This window comes from Peromyscus eremicus, chromosome 13 (assembly GCF_949786415.1).
Source record: "Peromyscus eremicus chromosome 13, PerEre_H2_v1, whole genome shotgun sequence".
Classification (NCBI taxonomy): Eukaryota; Metazoa; Chordata; class Mammalia; order Rodentia; family Cricetidae; genus Peromyscus; species Peromyscus eremicus.
Genome location: NC_081429.1, coordinates 12,958,413 through 12,982,804, shown reverse-complemented (window position 1 = coordinate 12,982,804; position 24,392 = coordinate 12,958,413). Strand labels below are relative to the sequence as shown.

Here is a 24,392-nt window from a genome sequence, read left to right as displayed (position 1 = left end):
CACTAGTCCTAGTCTGTAGGGGTGAGGGCTCTAGATAGGCACCAGCACAGTTCTCTACATTTAGTGATTTACATAAGTGTTGTCTTCAGCAAGAGAGCCTTGTCAGCAGTTTGTGGAGAGCAAGTTATCACCTTGGAAACAGCCTGAGTTGTTTGAGAGTTTTCATGGGGCCTCTTTGGCCAAAATTTCCTTGTTTAATCAGTTCCCTAAACTGGATGTTTCATTAGTTGCTGAAAGATATGTAGGCAGGGTTTTTTCTCCCTTGTGATTTGGTGATTACATTAAGATTTCATTCATACACATTTATATTTTAAGAAATGTATACTATATTATGTTCTATATGACATTTCAAAATTCCCTAAGTGTAGACGAATTTCTAAACCATCTTATTAAATAAAAAACTCAGAGCCAAATACAGAGTTAATAGCCAAAGAGATCAGAGCAAGAGCCACGACTAGCTTTAGCTTACCACCAGCAGTAGCTTCCCCTGAGAGAGAGCTTCTAATGTTTGACTTGTGTTTTTATTGCCTTTCTGTTCTACCTTCTCATTGGCTCTAAACTCAGCCACATGACTTCCTCATCCCTGCCTGTCTATACCGACCTCCAGGTCTCTACTGTTGGTACTAGGATTAAAGGCTCCTGTTATCACACTTGTCTGTGTCCTTGACCACACCAAGACTCTGCTTGCCATGTGATCACATTACGGGCATGTGCTACCATCACCTGACTCTGCTTATGGATGGCTTGACCTCTGATCTCCAAGAAACTTTATTTATGAACACACAAATAAAATCACATTTCAGCACAAATAAAATATCACCATACCTAAGTACTAGCTGTCCTTCCCCATAATCCCTCCCTTAATTCTCTCTTCTCTCCCCTTTCCATTTGATCCTCCCACCCATGTCCTTTCATAACTATTTTGTTTCCCCTTCCTAGAGAGATGCATCTCTTCTCGTAGTACCTGAATCTGTATCTAACCTCTGTGTTTCTACAGATTATAACTTGCTTGTAATCTCATCAACAGCCAATAACCACATATAACATAACATGCTTGTCTTCTGAGGTTAGGATTAACTCACTTGGGGTGACTTTTTTTTTTTAATTTCCATCCAGTTAGTTGCAAATTTCATAATTTTTTTTACAGCTGAGTAGTATTCCATTGTGTAAATGTACCATGTTTTTCTTAACCTTTCATCTGTTGATGGGCATCTAGGCTGTTTTCTAATTCTAGCTATTATCAATGGATCAACAATGAATATGTTTGAACAAGTGTCTTTGTAGTAGGATGTATAGACCTTTGGGTATAGGCCCAAGAGTAGTATAACTGGATCTTGTGGTAGATCTATTCCAGCTTCATGAGGATCTGCCACACTGATATCCACAGTGACTGTACAAGTTGACACTCCTACCTGTTCATATATTTTTAATGGCACACACTATTACCAGCTGTTTCTCATTTACAGTCAAGACTTGCACATTTTCTTATATTTTTATGTTTTTTGATGGTATTATTTCTTTCTGCCTGAAGAAATTCTGTAGCTGGAGAGTTTTCTCTCTAGATCCCACCAAACCCCGGCAGTCCGACAGCCCACTTATAAAATAAACACACAGACACTTATATTATTTAAACTGTTTGGCCTAATGGCTCAGGCTTCTAGCTATCTAGTTCTTACATCTTAAATTAATCCATTTCTATAAATCTATACTTTGTCACATGGCACATGGCTTACCGGCGTCTTCACATGCTGTTTGTCATGGCGGTGGCTGGCAGTGCCTTCCTTCCGCCTTCCTGTTCTCTCAATTCTCCTCTCTGTTAGTCCTGCCTATACTTTCTGCCTGGCCACTGGCCAATCAGTGATTTATTTATTGACCAATCAGCAACACATTTGACATACAGACCATCCCACAGCAGAAATTCTCCATCATCTCTGAAAACTTTTCACTGGGCATGCGTTATCAGGTTGGATGTCTTTATTACCTAAACATTTAAAGAACAGAGTTTTAGCTGGGTCGTGGTAGATGCAGAGCCAGGCTGATCTCTGTGAGTTCAAGGCCAGCCTGGTCTACAGAGCGAGATCCAGGATGGGCACCAAAACTACAAAGAGAAACCCTGTCTCGAAAAAAACAAAACAACAACAACAAAAAAAACAACAACACAGTTTTAAACCTTCTGTACTGTGACAAATACCAGAGAGAAACAATTTGAAGGGAAATTATTTTTCCTCATGCTTTCAAAGTGTTAGTCCATTATCATTGTAACTTGCTGCATTAGTTTTGAGTCTGTGGAGGATCACTAATATGGAACATTTACCTTACTGCATTCAGAAAGGAGAGAGGAATAATTGAGTGTGCCTACTGGAACCTGTTATTTTCTTTTTGGGTTGGGAGACTTTTAATGACTGCTTCTATTTCACTAGAGGTTATAAATCAGTTTAAATGTTTTATGTGATCTTGATTTAACTTTGATATGTAGTTCCTATCATGAAAATTATCCATTTATTTTAGATTTTCAAGTTTGGTGGAGTACAGGTTTTTAAACTCTGTCCTTATGATTTTCAGGGTTTCCTTGGTGTCTGTTGCTATATCTACCTTTTCATTTCTGATTTTATTAATTTGGATATTCTCTCTATTTCTTTTATTTAGTGTGGATAAGAGTTTGTCTAACTTGTTGATTTTCTCAAAGAACCAACTATTTGTTTCATTGATTCTTTGTATTATTCTCTTTGTTTCTATTTCATTGATTTCAACCCTTAGTTTGACAATTTCTTGCCACCTATTCCTCTTGGGTATATTTACTTCTTTTTATTCTAGAACTCTCTGGTGTGCTGGTAAGTGGCTAGTATGAGATTTTTACAATATTTTTTTATGTAGGCACTTAGTATTATGAACTTTCCTCTTAACACCACCATCATTGTGTCTCGTAAAGTTGGGTATGTTGTGTAGTCATTTTCATTAAATTCTAGAAGCCTTTAGATTCTATATTTCAACCTTGACTCATTCTTCATTTAGTCAAAAGTTGTTCAGTGTGTGTGAGTTTCTAAGCTTTCCCTTCTTTCTATTGTTGATACCCAGCTTTATTCCATGGTGGTCTGATAGGATTTTTTTTTTTTTTTATCTTTTGAGACTTGCTTTGCGTCTGAGTATGTGGTCAATTTTGAAGAAAGTTCCATGAGGTACTGAGAAGAAGGTATATTCATTGTGCTTGAATAAAATATTCTGTTACTACCTGTTAGGTTCATGTGGTCTATAAGGTATGTTAGCTCCAGTATTTCTCTGTTTAACTTTTGTCTGGATGACCAGTCCATTGGTGACAGTGGGGTACTGAAGTCTCTCACTATCAGTGTGTGAGGGTCATTATAGGTTTTTACGCTGTAGTAGTGTTTCTTTTACAAAAGCGAGTTCCCTTTGGGGGGGAATATGTATATAGAATTGAAATGTCATTTTTTCATTTTTTTTCTTTTGATGACCATGTAGTATCTTTTCCCATCGCTTTTGATTAATTTTTGTTTGAAGTCTATTTTTTCGAATATTAAAAGGGCTATACTAGTATGCTTCTTAGGTCCATTTGCTTGTAATATCTTTCTCCAACTCTTCACACTAAGATAATTTCTATCCTTAATGTTGAGGTGTGTTTCTTCGATGAAGCAGAAGGATGGATCATGCTTTTAACATCCATTCTTTTAATCTGTGTGTAGTAATTTGAAAGAAAATTGTCCCCAAAGGGAATGGCACTATTAGGAGTTGTGGCCATGTTGGAGTAGGTGTGGTCTTGTTGGAGGAAGTGTGTTACTGTGGGAATAGGCTTTGAGGTCTTGTTCTCAAACTTCATTCAGTGTGATAGTTAGTCAACTTCTTGTAGCCAGCAAGATGTAGCACTCCCAGCTTCAGCACCACTTTGCCTTCATGCTGCCATGTTCGTCTTTATGATTATAATGGACTGAACCTCTGAAATTGTAAATTAAATGTTTGAACTGTAAATTAAACCCTCAGTTAAATGTTTTCTTTATAAGAGTTGCCATGGTTATGGTATCTTTTCACAGGAATGAAAACCCTAAGACAGAAGTTGGTACAGGGAGTGATAGACCTGCATAAGCTTTTGTCTGGAGGGATTTGGGCTTTGATACTTGGGTTTGGAAAGCAATGGAATGTTTTCAACCCTGTTTAATGTAGCACACTCGGAAGAACATGGAAGACAATGGTCCTGATAATGACTTGAAGTGTTGGGAGTTGACTCAAGAGGTTTCAGAGAAGAATTTTAGTAAGTTGCCTAGAAATCGTTCTTGTGATATTTTGGTAAAGAGCATGGCTGCCTTTTGCCCTTTTCTGAAGAGTCTGCCTGAGGCTAAAGTGAAGAGTTTTGGATTAATTCTCATAGCAGAGGAAATTTCAAAATAACCTGGTACAGACTCTGTCTTGTAATTTAAAAAAATATATATATTTTGTTTAATTTTTCAAGACCGTATTCCTCTGTGTAATAGTCCTAGCTGTCCTGGAATTAGATTTATAGACCAGGCTGGCCTCAGACTCACAGAGATTCCCCTGCTTCTGCCTCCCAAGTACTGGGATTAAAGGCATGCACCACCACCACCTGGCTGTCTTGTGATTTTTAGTGGTAACTCTAATGTAAGTTTATAATGAAAAAGAACAAGTTAAGCAGGATAAATTACAAAATATAAAATCTGAAGGAAAGAAGGGCACCAAGAAGTGGAATGGAGCTTAATCCTATGTCAAAGAGATAAATAGATTAAGAATTTCAATAAAGAGAGCTATGACCTCAGGGCAAGACCCAACAGCAGCTAAGTTTCCAACTTGTGGAATGGAATTAAAGAAGAGTTCAGAGCCAGATGTGTTAGTGCTTATTCCCAGCACTTGGAAGGCAGAGGCTGGCAGATATCTGCGTTTAGGGTCAGCTAGGTCTAAAGATCAAGTCAAGGACATCCAAGCATAGGCAGTAAAGAAAAACAGAAAACTCATGAAAATGTCATTAAAAAGGGGGCCATGTTCCAGTCCCAGTATGCAGCAGAACTTGGCAGCTTTGGCCATGTGGTTTGGCTTTAGGGTCAAGACTAGAAGAAATGGGTTACAGAAGTTGCCTCTGTGCATAAGGACAGCTATCAAGGCTAGGCACATGTCAGGGGTGTCCCTGAATAGAGACCTGGTAGAGAGGCCCTTGTGTGAATCTGTGAAGTTGAAGCCTGGACTGCCTTGGAGAGAGCCCAGGGTGGTAGAGATACCAGAGTTGTGGAATACATGCTGGGGAGAGCTACTAACAGGAAGTGGAACCAGCCCAAGAGAAAGAAGTGTGTTGCAGTCAACCCTGAATGGAGCTGGAGATCTGAAGAGCATTTTGACAGCAGACGTGGAGATGCAAAGTTTGGAGTTTGCCCAGCTGGTTTTCAGTCTTGCTTTGGTCCAGTATTTCCTCTGTTACAGTGTTTGTTACAAAATTCTGCTGTTACACCTATTTTCTGAAGTTTTAATTTCACTTTTAGATTGGGATGCTATGATTTCACAAAATCCAAATACCTATCAATATGATGCATACTCTATTCTTTTTCTTGTAGTATCTAGTACATATACTTTTTCCTGCTACTAACTCTATCAGCCATAAAAAAAAAGCAGTCAATCATAAAGCAGTGCAAAATACTTAAAATGAAGTATTCTGAGTTCCCTTCTGTGGAGGCTGCTCTTGCTTGATGTACATTGCAGGCATAGATTAACTTGCTTAGTTTTCTCTAGATGAAAACACATTAGTGTCTTTTTTTTATAACATTATGATTAATAAGCTTTCTTCAGTTTCCAGTTCTCACCAAATTTTAACCTTTCAGGTAATTCCTCATCTCCATCCCCATGTCTCTGACTTTGTGTATCTCATCATTTGATTTCATTCTCCACCCATCAGTCTCACCGTGGATCTTTCTACCTTGCCCTCTAAAAATAGAAGGAGTTTTCTTTCCAAGCACTACTTCCTTTTGATTTTATCCTCTGACTAATATCTATCCACCTAAGCATATCAGAATGATAGAAAAAAAGAAATGAAATCAATATGCTATTTTCTTCTGTTGCCTCTCTGGACTGGTTCTTCATTTCTCTTAGGAAAACTTCCTCTGTAATTTTCTTATTTTGGTTCCAATTAATTATACAGAGCTTCCCGAAAAGTCTTTCTCTGGGCAGTGGAGATGCATGCCTTTAATCCCAGCACTCAGGAGGCAGAGGCACACGGATCTCTTTGAGTTCAAGGCCAGCCTAGTCTGCAGAGCAAGTTCTGGGACAGGTACCAATGGTACACAGAAAAACCCTGTCTTGAAAAATCAAAACAACAAAAAGCCTTTCATATCTACTTTCTATATAATGGCCTATAGGATTATTTTCATTATTTTCCCTTACATAACTCATTTCATCAGCACTGAATTTTGTTGTACTTTATTTTATTATCTTTTAAGCTGTATATCAGCTTTTATCCTTGTCTTGGTAGTTCAGTAATCTCAGCCAACCAGAGTGTGTAGTGGAAGTTTCTCAGTCCAGCCCTGGCCCACTGGTCCAGACAAATCTTTCCCAGCTGCAGTCCCACAGCTGTTTATAAAATAATTACTCAGAGGCTTATATATTAATTACAAGCTGTTTAGTCTATGACTCAGGCTTCTTGCTAGCTACCTCTCACATCTTAAATTAGTCCATTTCTATTAATCTATGTATCTCCATGTGTTTTGTGGCTTTATCTGTGTTGCATTACATCTTGCTCTCAGCATTTCCTCTGACCCAGCCTTTTCCTCCTAGTATCTCTGCTTGGATTCCTGACCTGACTCTAAACTGATTTACCTTGGGCCAAAGCAGCTTATTTACTAACCAATGGTAGCAACACGTATTAACAGTGTACAGAAAGACCATCCCACAGCAAGAGTGCCTTCTAAGAATAAATATCAAAGTTCCTAAAACTACTTTTGCAATTACCAAATTCTGCACAACTTAATTTCTTATCGTATCCTGACTTTTGTTGCTGTTTTGGGGTTTTCAATACAGGATTACTCTGTGTTGTCGTGGCTGTCCTAAAACTCACTCTGTAGACCAGGCTGACCCCAAACTCACGTAGAACCACGAGTTTGCTTCCTGAGTACTGGGATCAAAGGTGTGTGCTGCCACTGCCTGCCTCCATCCTTTTTTTTTTTTTCTGATTCTTTCACATGTGTTCCGCTCTAGCCTTCACTGTTCTTGATCACTGAACTTAAGCATGTTCTGGCTTGCTTATGACTTCTCATATTTGTAACATATCGTTCTTATGTGGAACTTTCTCCTGTATGTTTCTTAAATTTTTTCTCAAATACTACTCTATCATTTATGCATTCTCTGGTCCTGCTAAGTATAAGAGTATTTCTACAGATACTGCTTGCAATTCTGCCTTGTCTTTTTTTCTTCATAGTAACCACATATGCATTATATAAAACTGTTGCTATTCTGTTGTCTAATTGCTTCTCTTCCTAAGTAGAATGTTCTGTAAATGGCAAACAGATATTTGTTGTATTGTTTACAATGTATTTCCTCCAATCAAACTGTTGTTTGGCACACATTTAAAAACTTTGGTGTAAAGACATTTTAAGCTTGGGGATTTGTATATTTATGTTATTTAACTTGTCTGCTGATTCATCAACTAGGTTGATATGATTTTATACTTTTATTTTCTTAACCACTCAGGCCCAGGCCATCTTTAAACTTTCAATTAGAAGTATATTTACTTTGTTATTTCTCTGTTATAATTATTGTTTTGTAGCCCAGGATATTTTAAATAACCTAATAAATTCATATATGATCTCTTCATCTCAGTGCTGGTTTGAATGTAATTGACCACCACAGGTTCATAAGGAGTTGCAGTATTAGGAAGTGTGGCCTTGCTGGAGTATGTATGACCTTGTTGGAGGAACTATGTCACTGTGGGGGTGAGCTTTGATGTCTCATATAATCAAGCTGCCCTTGTGTGGGACTCAGTTCACTTTCCATTGCCTGAGGATCAAGATGTAGAACACTTAGCTCCTTCTTTAGCACCATGTCAGCCTGCATGCTGCCATGTCTCACCATGATGATAATGGACTAATAGTCATCATGTCTCTCCACAGTAATAAAACCCTAACTAAGACATTCTCCAAACACTATGTCTCTCTCTCTCTTTCTCTCTCTCTCTGCTTCTGCCTACCTAGTGTTGGTATTACAGTTGCTGTTCTGTGTATTCTTGAAAACATTTTATCTCAGAAACAATATACCTGCTGTGCTTAACAAAAATCAACTATGTCATGATTATACACAAAACAAAGTATTAACATGGTTGTGCAATCTTTCATAGTTGGGATATTGTCCGTATTTCAAATCTGAGCTAAAATTTAATTTTATTCATTACATACTTTTATTTGCTCCTAGTTTATAAACCTATCCAATGATAAAACTAGCATAATATGACTATTATTTCTTAAATTGGTAGAACTCTTCCTCATTTACAATAATTAAACACCCACAAAAACCTACACATATAGTAATTCATTGACAGGTCAAATGCTTCAGATTTTTCAACTAATATTGCATTTCTAAATAAGGTATTGCAAGTCTAACATGAGTACATTCATTAAAACTAGGCAGTCTAAGCTAGATGTGATTGCAAATGCTTTTAACTCATTACTCTTGAAGCAGAGGCAACTAAATCTCTGTGAGTTCCAGGCCAGCCAGGGCTACATAGTGAGACCCTTGTCTATGGAATGCTGAGAGCAGAAGAAATAGGCTTCTCCAGGGAAACGCCCACCAACTGGTTATCCAGTACCCAATGGTCAACCCCCAAAATATACATACAAATAATCTTATACAGACTGAGCAAATTGCATTAAAGAAAAGAGGCTATGAATTTGAAAGGGGGACACATGGAAGGATTTGGAACAAGGAGAAGAAGAAAATGACATGATTATATTTTAATATCTCAAATTAAAAATGTTTTAACACAAAAACAATGAAAACATTGTGCAATCTCCCTTTGGATATTGATTTAATTTTTATGTTTGTAATAATAAACTTATTGTCTCCTGTCTGTTTATGAAATACTAGTTTTTGTGTTCAATATTCTTAGACATACTACAATTGTTCTTGCATCAAAGAAGGATTGACAACTGTAGACACCGAGGGTGATTTTGTTGACGCCATTTCTGGAAAATGCAACATGAAGTGTCACACGTTACCTTTGTTTTTTGCTTTTTTCTTTTGTTCAATAATTTTTTCTAATTTGTCTAGCATACCTGTCACCTTGACTATTCTCCAGTAAGTATAATTTTCATAATTATTATTAATAATACATACATAAGAAGGATACATTTAGAAATAGTTCAGGTTATTACAGCAAATGATTTCTTGTGTTTTATACCTGTAAATATAAAGAGAAAATACTTATATTGATAAAACTCCTGTGTAAGTATAATTTTTTTCCTTTTACTTGTTCATTATTTGCATGGTATGTGTAGAGGTTACATTTGGTTTCACTTTAATTTAAAAATAAGCATACACAATTTTGGAATTTTCACATAATATTTTCTAATTTTGTATAAAATGTAGATATTTAATCACTAATAACAAAATAAACTTAATAGAAAACTTAGATTACATTTATCTTGTATAACATACAGAAATCATCCAAAAACAAGAAGATTTTTAATTGTAACATAGATATGAGTGTAAAGTTGATTCATTGGTATGGATATTAACTCTAGTTCTACATTAAAAACTCAGTTATGAGAAAACAGGGTCATCGACAAAAGAATGCAATAACTTTGCAATTTCTATTTATTATTCTAAATTGAACCAACATTTGCCATTCATGTGTCCTTCCAGAGTATTTTATTATGTATACAGTATTCTGCCTGCATATATGGCTGCAGGCCAGATGAGGGCACCAGATCTCATTACAGATGGTTGTGAGCCACCATGTGGTGGCTGGGAATTGAACTCAGGACCTTTGGAAGAGCAGTCAGTACTCTTAACCTCTGAGCCATCTCTCCAACCCCTTCTAGAGTATTTTAAGTCCACCTAACATTCATTTTTATTCTAGGAACAGAATAAAAGAGCACTATTCTAAGCATTGTTTTTCAAGAGGTTAACAAGTATATTTGCATCCTAACTATCCTGTAAAATCTGACCAATAAAATGAGAGAAACAATAGCTTATTTCTGACATGATCTCAATTAGGTGTGAAGTGAAAAAGGATACAGAAATGTGTGGCATATCGCAACAAGTATGTGGTTCTGATGGGAAAAAAAGCACGATGGAGAATGAGAAGAAAATATAGGGGAGGGAAAAGAGGAGTGGGTTTGGTGAAAATGCATTATATCTACGATGAAATTCTCTACAACAGACAAGCAAAATTGATTTTGTTTTGTTTTATGTTGTTGTAGTTCAAGCATTTTGTTTTGGTTTTGGTGGACAAGATCTTCCTATATAAACCAAGCTTGCCTCAAATATGTGATCCTTTTGCTTCTGCCATTCCGGTCCTGGGATTACAATCAGATGGGCATCTTGATAGGGTACTTTGAAGAGAGTAAAGAAAATGGAGTTAAAAGAGGAATCTGGAGAAAAGAAAAAGAGAGTATAATAGTGATATTTACAGATAATATGATAGAGCATATTTAGGAAGTACTTAGCTTTGTTAAAAGGGTGAGAGTTATAATTTTGACATAATATGCAGAAACATAGGATCATGTTCACACTTCCCATTTGTGCAACTAAAAGAATGATAATTCTAGTAACTAAAATATAAAATTAGAGAAAAAAATGCAAAAGAACACTTATTTGAATGGATGAAATGCCTCAGTGATTAAAGACACTTTCTACCATATCTGAGGAACTGTACTCAATCCTCTGAACTCACATGGCAGAAATAAATGATCACTTCTTGAAAGTTTTCCTCTGACTTCTGCAACGTCCCCTCTGTCCCCCACTCTCATACACACACACACACACACACACACACACACACACACACACAATGATTAGTAAATAATGAATATGACTTCTTTAAAGTTGATGTGAAATATCCTAGCCAAGTGTCCTCTTCAGAAAGACATGATTATAATATTCCTGAAATATGATTTTAAATCTTCTCATTCTTATTGTCACCAAAAAGAATAAAACATAGCACACTCCCACACACATGCACTTCTGTAAATTATGAGATAGAGAATGCAGACAAATGGAATAGCATATACAAAACTGCAGCAATACTGGAACTTCAACTAATACACTCACAATGATGTTTGTAATGAACTGCAAATGTGGCATGACTGTGCTGACCTCAGCCCTCTGGGTACTGAAGCTGGAGCATCACAAGTTTGCAAACATCCTTGGTTATTCAGTGATACCTTGCCTAAAAGCAAAAAAAAAAAAAAGAAGAATTGTGAAGAAAACTAAGAATTCACAGATGTCATGTATTTTCTGCATATAATTTTGTTAAGAATATGAGGGCTTCACCTTGGTAAATGTTTTGGAAGCAGAGCTGAATGCATTAGTCAAGGCAGAGGCTCTTGAAAATAATGTCAGAAAAGAGAAAATGCCCAGGATGTCCATGATGTAACAAATTTCTGAATGTGAAAGAAAATTAAATGTTCAGCAAATGAATGCCTAATCTTTGAAAGCATGACATTTCACGAAGTCTCAGAAGCTTGTGGATGGCTATGGGAGTTCACTGGAAGTAGGACAGTTGGAGAAGTTTTATTATCACACATGGGAACTAACTGTAGTTTTCTACATCAATAGGGAAGAGAATATTTTGGATTTGAAGCTTGAAAATGGTCCAAACAACTTCTCAGAAGATTTTAGATATAGCAAAAGCCAGTTCAGGAAAGGAGGTTTACAATTAAGAGCACATGCTTTAAAATATCAAACAATCTCAATAAATGAATTAATGATGCATTTTAAGGTTCTAGGAAAACAAAACAAAACTAATACAAAACAAGTAGAAAGAAATGGAGAGTGAGGATACAGTGCTATTTGGAGAGTACTTACTGAGTATTCACAAAGCCTAGGGCTTGATTCCCAGCACTGCATAAACCATGAGTGTTGTTATATGCGTCTACTACCAGCATATGCAAGGTGGATACAGGCAGGTCAGAAGTTCAATGTCAGCCATAAAGAGAGTTAGAAGATAGCCTAAACCAAACAAAATCAAACAACGAGGAGAGAAAAAGAGAAAGAGCAATGGAAAGAGGGAGGATGGAAGGAAAGAGAGAAGTATAGTAAAAAAAAAAGATACAAAGAAATAGTTCTGAGCTGAAACTAATGAAAGAGGGACAGAATAATGCAAAAGATCAATAAAACAGAAATGGCTTAAAAAACACATAGACTATTATGAATAAACCTGCTATGAACATAGTTGTGCAACCAGATTGCCTTATCCAGTCTTAATAGGAGAGGAGATGCCTAGTCTTACTGCAACTTGATACTCTGTGGTTGGCTGATATCCATGGGAGGCCTGCTCTTTTCTGAAGAGAAATAGTGGGGGAGTGGATGGGGTGGGGAAGGAAGGTAAGGTAGGGGGAAGAACTGGGCAGAAGAGAAGGAGGGGAAATTTTGGTTGTGATGTAAAAACAAACAAACAAATAAAAAGCTGCATAGACAAGATTGATGAGCTCTCATTCAAAATAACAGCATTTTAGATGGGTAAAATGCCTAAGTAAGTGACAAAAAGGAAATATTGCAAAACATACACCAAAATGCAGAGGATCATTAGGGGACACTGAATACTCAAAACATGAGGGAAATACAGATGATATTAATAAATTTCAAGGTATATACTACTTATAAAGATTAGGAATATATTAAAGAATCTAGATAGATTATTGGTAAGCAATGAGACTTCCCCATTTAAAAAAACAATAGACCATTTCAGGCCAGTTTCATTCATAAGATACAAGGAAGATTTTGTATATGGGAATCCATAAACATAATATAAAAACAGAATCAAGGATAAAAATCATGATCATCCATTAGATGTAGAAAATTTTAGTGACAAAATAATAAATAAGCTAATGACCCTCAGTATTCCATCTGAATAAAAAAGTAGTAATATACAAAAATACACAAAACCAGTGAGTTTGGATAGATTGTTAATGAATGAGATAAACACCTAGGAATGTATCTCATTCATAGTAGCTTCAAAATTAGTGAGCTATCAATGAATAAACCTAAACAAGAAGATGAAATGCCTTTACAATGGTAATTATAGAAAAAGAAAGAAGACATTAGAAGATATTTCATGGTTATAGATCAGTAGAATCGATATTGCCTACATGAACGTACTATCAAATTCAAATTACAAATTCTTGCAATCTCTATCAATGTGTTCTACTGGCATGCTTCATATGACAAGTGAAAATCCTAAAGTTCACATGTAAATGTAAATGATTCTGAATAGCCAAAACAGGAATAAACACAAACTATATATAACTTCAAACTATGTAACCAAGCCATTGTCACACACACACACTGTAGTACTTACTAGCACAAAAACCAATATTGATAGTAATGAAAGAGAATACAGGACCCAGAACAAACCTGCCTAGCAACAGCCCTCTGATTTCAACAAAGACATCCCAAATATAAGTTGCAGAAATAGTTGTTTCTGTTGAATACAGCCTCTTCAACAAATGGTGCTGGAAAACTGGAAGTCCACATGCAGAAGAATGAAACTGGTTGAAAAAACAAAAATAAATGTGAAATAAATCAAAGATCTCTATATGAGATGGCAAGCCAATAAATGACATTATAAGATAGAAAATAACTGAAATATTTTTAAAAGCACCGCAAGATATAAACATAAGCAATGTCTTTCTGAAAAGGCCTCCAACAGTTCAGGAACCAGGAAGAATTTGGCAAGTGGTATTTAATCATATTTAAAAAAAAAAACGCACATCTATCAGGCAAGAAAATAATTAAAGAGGAGGCAGTCAACAGAGTAGAAGAAAATTGTTTCCAGCTATACACCTGGCCATAGATTGATATACAGAACATATAAAGAACTCAAAAAATGAAACACAAGTAATTCAGTGGACAAATGGGGAAATATAATGCACAGACAGTTTAAAAAAGAATTACAAATATCCATTTAATAAAAAGTAGAGCTATCCAATAAAAACAAAATTGTCAAGCATTTTAATCATAAGGTAAATGCAAATCAGAAGCACATTCACATTTTGTATTACCCAGTAGAATGGCCACATTTAAGTAAAACAAAAATAATGTCTGGTGAGGATGAGGGAAAGAAATCCCCTTCAGCTGGTAGAAATATAGCTTCATATATGCACCATGAAAGTCAGTATTGAAGTTCTACAAGAAGATTGAAAATATAATTACTATATTATTCATTTATATCACTGTAGGGTACATATTTAAGTAATTAACACAAAGTAGTGACAGTACCTGAATACCATGTTCACTGAACAATGTTTACAATACCCAAAAACAACAATATGATATACACAATGGAGAATGTTTTGACCATAAAAAATTGAATTGTATTATTTGCTGGGAAGTTAATGCAACTGAAGAGCATCAGGTTAAGTGAATAAGATAGACTTGGAATAGAAAGCTATGCATGTAACATCTCATGTATGAAATCTATTTCTTTCACGTCATGAACTTAGATGAAAATTCTTAGGGGACATGAAGGAACCAGAGAAAGGAAGTTGAGGTAGGCATAAGAGGGTAGAACAAAAAGTAAGCACATCATATACTCATAATCCATTATTTTGTACAATTAGTATCTATAATAAAAAGGAATGAAATTTCAGAGCATGGTAGTCAAGGCCTATAAACCAAGAAGTTGTGAGGCAGAGACAGGTAAATCTTTGTGAGTTCAAAGCCAACCTGTTCTACATAGTGATTTTCAGGTCAGCCAGGGCTACATAGTGAGACACAATACCAAAACAAATAAAAGCAAAAAAAAGAAAGAAAAACAAACAGAAAGAAATGTTAGCTAGGAATACATTATTAATATACATATCAATGAAAATAATTTGCAATCTATAAAGAATGGGATAATTCAGAGATATTGAATCAATATTGGAAACAAAAAAAAAGTAATTAAAGTGATCACCTTTAACAAATGGAGAAAGGTGGGAAAAGAGAGAAAAGACCAGAACTAGAACTGTTGGTAAATGAAGGCAGGTGTATAAGCACCTAGATTTGTGTGCTTCTTCTTGTTCTGCTTTCCAAAGTGTGCATTCAAATTTGTATTTAAAGTTCTGAGAGCTGGCAGTTCCCAACAGCTGGCCAGCAGGTGAGAGACCTGGCTACAGCCTGCACCACCACTAACACCACCCACTGTTTTCTGTTCCCCTAAGATCCACTCTGCCACCCTAGCCCACCCACCTCATTATCCTTCCTGTAACCAGCCCTCACCCACAACTCTAGCAGACTACATAGGCACAGGCACAACTCACAAAAAGAACAGGTGATTGACTGGCTTCCAAGCTAAACTGCCCCACCTTCCAGACTCTAAGCCACAGGACACAGCCCATGCTCCTCCCCTTCCATTCTCAGCCTCAGCAAAGCAGCTGGGCCCTATGATTAACTTCTCTTTGTGGGCATCCCTCCCTGCATCTCCAGCAGATTACATAGGCACAGGCACAACCCACACCAGTTGGTAGAACAGACTCCATAGGCACAGGTAGATTCCCACATCAATCAGAAGGACAGGAGAATATGCTGAATCATGGCAACTGAATGGCCATGAACCTTGGCTGAGACAACCCTACAGGACCTGAAGATTTGCTAAACATCAGAAACCTTGGTCATTCTGGCCAAAAGACAAGAAAGGAAGCAGAAAACAAATGAACAAATCACTCATCCAACAAAGACAACATAAGAATCCACATCCATACATATAACCATCCCAAACTCAGATGCGGTAACACCAGTGTAAGAATACATTAAACAACAGACAGAAAGGACAATATGGTACCACCAGAATCCAGTCATCGTATAGCAGCAAGTCCTGAACATTCCAATGCAGCTGAAGCACAAGAAAATAAGCTCAAAAATAACTTGATGAAGATGATAGAGGCCCTTAAATAAGATAAAAAATTCCTTCAAAGAAATAGAGCAAAAAAAAAATTAGAAGAAATCAATAAATCCCTTTTAAAAAGCCAAGAAACAAAAATCAAACAGGTGAAGGAAATGATTCAAAACTTGGAAATTGAAATAGAAGCAATAAAGAAAACACAATCTGAAGGAATTCTGGAAATGAGAAATCTGGGTAAGCAAACATGAACTACAGATGCAAGCATCACAAACAGAATGTAATAGAGGGAAGAGAGAATCTCAGGCATTGGAGATACAACAGAGAAAGTAGACTCATTGGTCAAAGAAAATGTTAAATCCAAAAAATTCCTAACACAAAACATCCAGGAAACCTGGGATGCCATGAAAAGACCAAATCTAAGAATAATAGGGAGAGACAAAGAAGAAGAATCCCAGCTCAAAAGTACAAAGAAATATATTTAACAAAATCATAGATGAAAACTTTCCCAACTTAAAGAAGGAAATGCCTATAAAGGTACAAGAAACTTACAGAACACCAAATAAGCTGGGCCAAACATGTCCCCTTACCACGCAATAATCAAAGCACTAAACATACAGAATAAAGAAAGAATATTAAGAGCTGCAAAGGAAAAAGGCCAAGTGACATAGAAAGGCAGACATATCAGAATAATGCTGGACCTCTCCATAGAGGCTCTAAAAGCCAGAAGTCCTAGACAGATGTTTTGCAGACACTAAGAGTTCATGGATACCAGCCCAGACTATTATACCCAGAAAACTTTCAATCACCATAAATTGAAAAAACAAGATATTTCATGACAAAACCAGATTTAAACAATACCTATCCACAAATCCAGTTCTACGCAAAGTACAAGAAGGAAAACTCCAACCCAAGGAAGTTAGCCGCACCCAGGAAAACATGGGCAATAGATAATCTCACATCAACAAAACTCAAAGAAGGGAAACACAACACACACACACACACACACACACACACACACACACACACTGCCACCACTGCTATAAAAAAAACAGGTATTAACAATCACTGGTCATTAATATCTTTTAATATCAATGGACTTGTTTCACCTATAAAAAGACACAGGCTAACAGAATGGATATGAAAAGAGGATCCTTTCTTCTGATGAACACAAGAAACACACCACAATTTCAAAGACAGACATTACCTCAGAGTGAAGGGTTGGGAAAAGATTTTCTTTTCTTTTCTTTCTTTCTTTCTTTCTTTCTTTCTTTCTTTCTTTCTTTCTTTCTTTCTTTTTTTTTTTTTTTGGAGACAAGGTTTCTCTGTGTAGCTTTGCACCTTTCCTGGAACTCACTTGATAGCCCAGTCTGGCCTCGAACTCACAGAGATCCACCTGGCTCTGCCTCCTGAGTGCTGGGATTAAAGGCTTCTACCAATACTGTCTGGCCCGGAAAAGATTTTTCTAATCCAACAGACCTGAGAAGCAATCTGGTGTAGTTATCCTAACATTTAACAAAATAGATTTCAAACTAAAATTAATCAAAACAAATGGAAAAGGACATTTGATATTTATCAAAAGAGAAATCCATCAGGATTAAGTCTCAACTCTGAGCATCTATGGCCCAAGTACATGAACCCCCACCATTAAAATAAAAAATTACTAAAGTTTAAAATACACATCAAACCCCACAAATTAATAGTAGGAGACTTCAACACCCCATTCTCACTAATGGGCAGGTTTGCTAGGCAGAAATTTAAGAGAGAAATAAGGGAACTGACAGGTGTTATGATTCAAATGCATAACAGACATGTACAGAACATACTCCCCAAACACAAAAGAATATCCTTTTTTCTCTGAACCTCATGGAATTGTCTCTAAAAATGACCACCTACTAGGTCCCGAAGCCAATCTCAACAGAGAGAAAAAAATTGGAATAGATCTTCCTGTTTACTATTTAACACTTTCATTCTAAAATACATATAATAAATTTTAGTTGTTTTTACCATTTAATATGTTCTTTTCTTCTTCCCAACAAACCCCTTCTTTAGCTTCTTTTTGTGACTTGCTAAACTAATCAGAATTGCTTGCATCATTGTGGATGAACACCCCTATTTAAAATGATGTAAAGTTCCTTGTCATTTATTTAAATTTTGAGAAGTGAATATAATAAGGGTACCAGAGAAAAGAGCAAACACTCAGAAATTAGGACTATCTAAGTAAAGTTGAATAAAATTTCAACTAAATGTAGGTTGGAAGTAAGGAATGTCATTGCACAATGTGGCATGCAGCCACCTCACACTCAAGGGACTGAGAAAGAAACACCTGTGAGGAAGCCACCTTTCTGTGGCACTCAGTCCCCAGAGTAGGAAGGAGTCTGAAGACACAGACTTGACTTCACCCTTCTTCTTCATTCAAGGTACCATTACTGATATAATTCTAAAGTGCAGAATCCATAACTGCTGTGGGATGGTCTGTATGTCAAATTACTCTGATTGGTCAATAAATAAAACACTGATTGGCCAGTGGCTAGGCAGGAAGTGTAGACGGGACTAAGAGAGAGGAGAAAAGAAAGAACAGGAAGGCAGAAAGAGACACTGCCAGCCGCCGCCATGACAAATAGCATGTGAAGATGCCTGTAAGCCATGAGCCATGTGGCAAGGTATAGATTTATAGAAATGAATTAATGTAAGATATAAGAACAGTTAGCAAGAAGCCTGGTACGGCCATACAGTTTGTAAGCAATATAAGTCTCTGTGTTTACTTGGTTGGGTCTGAGCGGCTGTGGGACTGGCTGGTGAGAGAGATTTGTCCTGACTGTGAGCCAGGCAGGAAAACTCTAGCTACACATAACAAACAGCCAACTAGAAAAATGTGGAGTGGACGTCACAAAGGTGAAATGGATTCTAACCAATACTGTCCCTGACATTGTGAGGAAAGATAAATTGAAATGCAGAGAGCTAAGTCATTTCAGGAGGCTCAGGGGAGTTTGATCTATGAAAGTCTTCTGTAGTTGGTATGTTAAATGAATGAAAAAATTCCTTAATTAAAAAAAGAAAGTCTTTCTCTTTGGAAAAATGAAGATCTGGGAAACATGAAGAAATGGCAAAACAGAAATATTTATACCATGTTTTCAGGTCAAATTGAACTTTTGTCAACCAGCTGAACATTTGTAATATAAATTATAAATATAAATATATATATATATATATATATATATATATATATACACACACACATATATATATATATAAACATAAACCTAGCATATGTTCCCCATAAGTAATACCACTGTTATTTGCTTTCAGAAATTCACCTCCCAATTTAAATTCACTGAGCATGGGTGTGACCTATACAATTTGGAGAATAAGTGGTATGTATTTTCAATGGACCAAATTTTTCAGTTTTTATATATAAATTTACTTATGTATGTTTTTAACCTAAAGGTAAACAATAATGTAAAATAGTAGGAGATTGCTTTGAAAAAATTAGGATCCAGTTAAATACAGAGAGAAATTATGTGAAATAAAAGCTATCTTGTTAAAAAAAAAACTATGCACCAATTTTACTGCATCAGTTGGAGCCATGCATTGGGACCCCAAATATCTTCATCATTTCATACAAGTGATTCTGAAAGATTATAAACAACATCCACATACTCACAGTAATTTCATACTTCTTGTATGTTTGTGAAGTACCAAAAGGAAATGAGGTCTTTAAAATGTTTTCTCTAGTCATGGTTTTTAATCATGTTTACAGCACTAGCTGTGATCTCCCTCCTTCACAGAAGCCTCAGATTCAATCAAGAGAGTGGCTTGTTGTCTCTATAAAAAGTCTTGCCACTTCTGCCCCATAGGCACCACCAGATTGGTAGGTTGGTACTGTAGCAGGGTCTGGTGCTAGATAAGATCTGTTTTTTCTTTTCCATCAGACTACACAGTGCCTTTCAGCAATACAAAAGCTAGCTAGCTGGGAGCTCAGGGTTGTTTTCTCTGTGTCCTGTATCCAAAGCATGTGGTGTCTTCAGAAATAGGGTCTTATTGAGTTATGGTGCTACTATAATCACTGGCATTAGACTGTATTGTTTCAGGTGTCTCTAAGTCCTCCTTACCAATAACCAAAGAAGAGGAAAACTGTGTTTGGCACTGAGATTTTTCACTTAATAATACATGCCTTCATGGAGCAGTATTGTTTACTAATGTGGCATAACTCTATTCACACTCTGAAATAGATTTATCACATGACCCAGATATACCACTCTTGGGCATATAACCAAAGGAACTTATATGTAATTCCAAAGAAACTTGCACACTTATGCTTTTTGATTTTATAACCATTATAGCTTGGAATGAAGTCAATTTAGATGGTTATCAGCTAATGAAAGAACAATGAAAATGCATATATATACATATTCATTGTATATGTATTATATAATATATATATGTATTATAATATTAATCACCTGAAAAGAAAAAGTGGCACTGAGAAACTTTCAGGCAAATGGATATAACTGAAAGAAATAGTGCTGAGTGAGGTCGTCCAGGTCCTAAGACACATTCTGAATGTTCCCTCTCATATTTGGATCCTAACTTCCAGTAATTTTCATGTTAACCTAAAGTACATGTGGAAACTAGAAATGGTCCATTGCTTGATGGGATGCATTTGTGAAGGAGAGATAGCAGAACATAGCCAAGATGAAAGTAGAAAGTGAGAATATAGGGAATGGAAGGGTTCAGACAGAAAGTGAAATAATGGAGCAGCCAAAAGAGAGCCAGGGGAAGCCTTAGACAAAATGAAATCTTTGTGAAGAAGTTACATGGACAACATTGATCTTTCAATCTGAGTAAAAGTATAATAAAAGGGAATAATAAAACTCATGTGGCCAGGTGGTGGTGGCGCACGCCTTTAATCCCAGCACTCGGGAGGCAGAGCCAGGCGAATCTCTGTGAGTTTGAGGCCAGCCTGGGCTACCAAGTGAGTTCCAGGAGAGGCGCAAAGCTACACAGAGAAACCCTGTCTCAAAAACCAAAAAACAAAAAACAACAACAACAAAAAAAAACATGTGATATGAAAGAACAGAGGGGGATGCTTAAGTTTTGTGAGGATGAAGAGGAGATGGAAGAGAGGAGAAGTAGGGGATGGATCCAAAGTGAAGAATTACTGAAGATTTATGAAATCTCACTAGTTACTAAGCTAAATGCAAATAAAACACAGGAATAGGTAATGTGTTTTAATTTAATCGACAGCAGCACACTGTACCAGAAAGCAATGTGAATGTGTGCATATTTGTGTGAGTGTACAGTTTTGGTGCCATGTAGAGTTTCACACATCCACTAGAGAATCTTGTAATATATTCCCCAGGAATAAGGGAAGAATATTGTAGAGATATAAGCATCAGAATACAATCAGAAAACATTAAGTCATTTTCAGTCGTTAAAAATCTCATAGCTGTGTATCTTTAAAGACACAACAACATCATGTAGTTTAGTTCCTTTGTTCTAAATATGCTCTCCTAAATATTCCAGGTAAATTCAACAACTGCTTTAAGATACCTTGTAAACAACCACATAGACAGAATTCCAAAATAATTTCAAACTACTGACATTTGTATACTTGCAGAGTTCAGGATTAGATTGCTAGTGTTAATGAACCAATCTATAAAAGACTATTACAGAATTTTAAATAACGTGTTTAGAGGTGTGCGTGTGTGTGTGTGTGTGTGTGTGTGTGTGTCTGTGTGTGTGTGTGTGTGTGTGTGTGTCTGTGTGTGTATGTGTGTGTATGTGTATGTTTGTGTGTGTGTTTTAAGAAGGAATTATTCTAATCCTGGCCAATAGTGTTTTTATGAAGAATTTATAATCACTGAACTATTTCATAGGATCCATCCCTGGACCACTTATTTTTCACATATCAATACAAGAGTCTTGCATTTACTGGAACTTTAATAAATGTGGAAGGAAAGGACGTTGTTGGATCTACAATAAGTCAAAAATGACCTACATATTGATGGGACTATGTAAGTGACGTGAAGTGTATAAAGTTAAGTAAATAAAATTGTTGTTAGAATTTGTAATTCTTTATAACAGGGTAATAACTATTCATGAATAAATATTTTGTTAATTAAAGGCTTATACAATTGTATAGGAAGTATTTTATAAATTTGTCCAACAGTATTTATGTAAATACTTGCAGTTTTGGGCTAAATGCACTAGAGTTCTGTGTTATTGTTTAAGAAAAGGTGATAATGGTATAATTTCAATTTGTTAACAAATTTTGGTTATACGTTTATACGACATATTTATTTCTCTTATGAATTTTTCATTTTTACAATATTAAATATTAGATAATTTGAGTAAAAATTGTAGTTGTAAACATCACCATCAACATCTCTCTGAAGGCTAAACTTCATAATTTCTCCTTTCATAGTAATACTAGACATATATTATGTAATTTTTCAGTTACTAAAAGTCTCACAAAATTACTTAGTATCTTTTTTCCAAATGTATTTCCACATGTCATTGCCATGCATACAGAGTTCATGTCTGTCAAATAAATACAAAGCAGAGAGAGTGAACAGGATGTGGGACAAAGATAAGAGGTCTCAATAGCATGAGAAAATATGCATTCCTCTTTTGTCCCTCCCAAAATGCTAATCATCTCTTTATCCCAGTATCTTATCTATCTGCTAACTAGTCAGCCGCCATCTTGGCTTTAATGTCAATTGCTGTGGTACCCCAAGGCTTGTGTTCAGGTAGCCTTTTAATTTATATGACAACTGCCCTTAAAGTGTGAGAAATGATGTATGGATAGTGGAGAAGAATCACTGAATGATTCTTTACAGTGAAATAGGAATAAACATCAGTGCTTTATCAGAAAATATGATCCGATCAAGCTGCTAACAATCAACACTGAGAATGTATCTACCCATGAAACTACAACAAAGGAAAAAGAAAGCCATGCTGATTTAGATATTTTACCTAAAAGGTCAAAAATGATGGGCCCAGTACAAGACGAATGTTTACTTTTGAAAAAGTATTTGTGGGTAAAAGACATGAGTAGGAAACATGTTTAATTTCGTTGATAGCAGCCTATTGAACCAGGAAGTTGTCTGTGTGGGTGCATGGTTGTGTGTGTGTAAGGTTTAGTGCTATGTACACTTTCACACAACAACTCCAGAATTGTGGAATATATTTCCTTGGGATAAAGGAACACTACCTAGAGATATGAACAACAGAATATAATCAGAAAATAGTATATGAAAAAGACTATGAGTTCAGCAGAAATAAAAAACCAGTAAACAAATAAGAACCAATTAGAAATTTGAGGCTAACGAGTACACGTAAAGAAGGGAAAAATTTATAACTTCAGTGGCAAGCTTAGTCAAACACAAAAAGAAACCAGTAAGCTGAAAAACAAGTCACTTAAGATTATCAGGTCAAGGAAACACAAACCAAAGAGATGAAATAGTGAAGAAAAGCTATAGGAATTGTGGGTCACTATCTTGTACTTCTAGAGATGTCATACACAATAGGCAGCAATCTAAACAATTGATGAATGGATAAGGACAATATGACATTACATGCCAAAGATACTATTTTGTCCTGAAAATGAAGGAAAAAATTGTTAGTCTGACTATATGGATAAACCAGATAGAAATCATATATATTATTATTCCATTTTCCATTGCCATAAAATAGTTGAATCCTGTTAATTTATACAGAATAGAGGTTTATATAGTCCATAATTGGGTAAATTATAAATACTATTAAAATTCTGTGAGGGTTTTTGGCTGTATCAGAACATGATACCTGACATAATATCTGAAACCTGTGTATTAGAGAGCTATCACATTAAGAGATAGGAAGCTAGAAAATGCAGTGCCTAGCTCCAGTGCTACCATGGGAAGAAATCAAGGTCAATTGCTTGTAAAATCTATACCCCTAATGTTCTCTATGAGTCTCCCACTGTGTACTATCTCTTATAAAACTCATCACCATGATTTTAATATAACAGGATCAAGCTTCCAATGCATGAACATCCAATCTGCAATAATCCATCCCAGGGTCTCTGTGTTTTCAAGGGTATACTAGAGAACAGAGCCTTTAATTCTGTGACATTCTCCTAATGTAAAATATAACAATCCCTTTCTCACAGTGCGAAGGAGCTTGCAGCAACCCTACCATGTTCAGATCCACAGGTTCTTCTGTGACTCATGAAAAGCACTTTCGGGTAGGAGGTATCGTTTACAATACATGTCTACAAATTAGAAGTGTGACAGGCACAGGATCGGCACATTTAGTCCAAAGGGAGATGGCAGGAGATAGAGAAGAGTACTGAGACTATAAGGAAGAGTAA

General features: G+C 36.1%; 1 protein-coding gene across 1 annotated transcript in view; it reads left to right on the top strand.

The window, feature by feature from the left end:
* The window catches only part of Slco6a1 (solute carrier organic anion transporter family member 6A1), a 103,011-nt gene that overhangs the window by 69,882 nt on the left and 8,737 nt on the right, over positions 1-24,392 (top strand). The window contains exons 11-13 of the mRNA XM_059278745.1: positions 9,104-9,291; positions 19,346-19,410; positions 21,916-22,053. Of these exons, the coding sequence (XP_059134728.1) occupies positions 9,104-9,291; positions 19,346-19,410; positions 21,916-22,053 (391 nt within the window). The remainder of the gene's footprint in view (positions 1-9,103; positions 9,292-19,345; positions 19,411-21,915; positions 22,054-24,392) is intronic.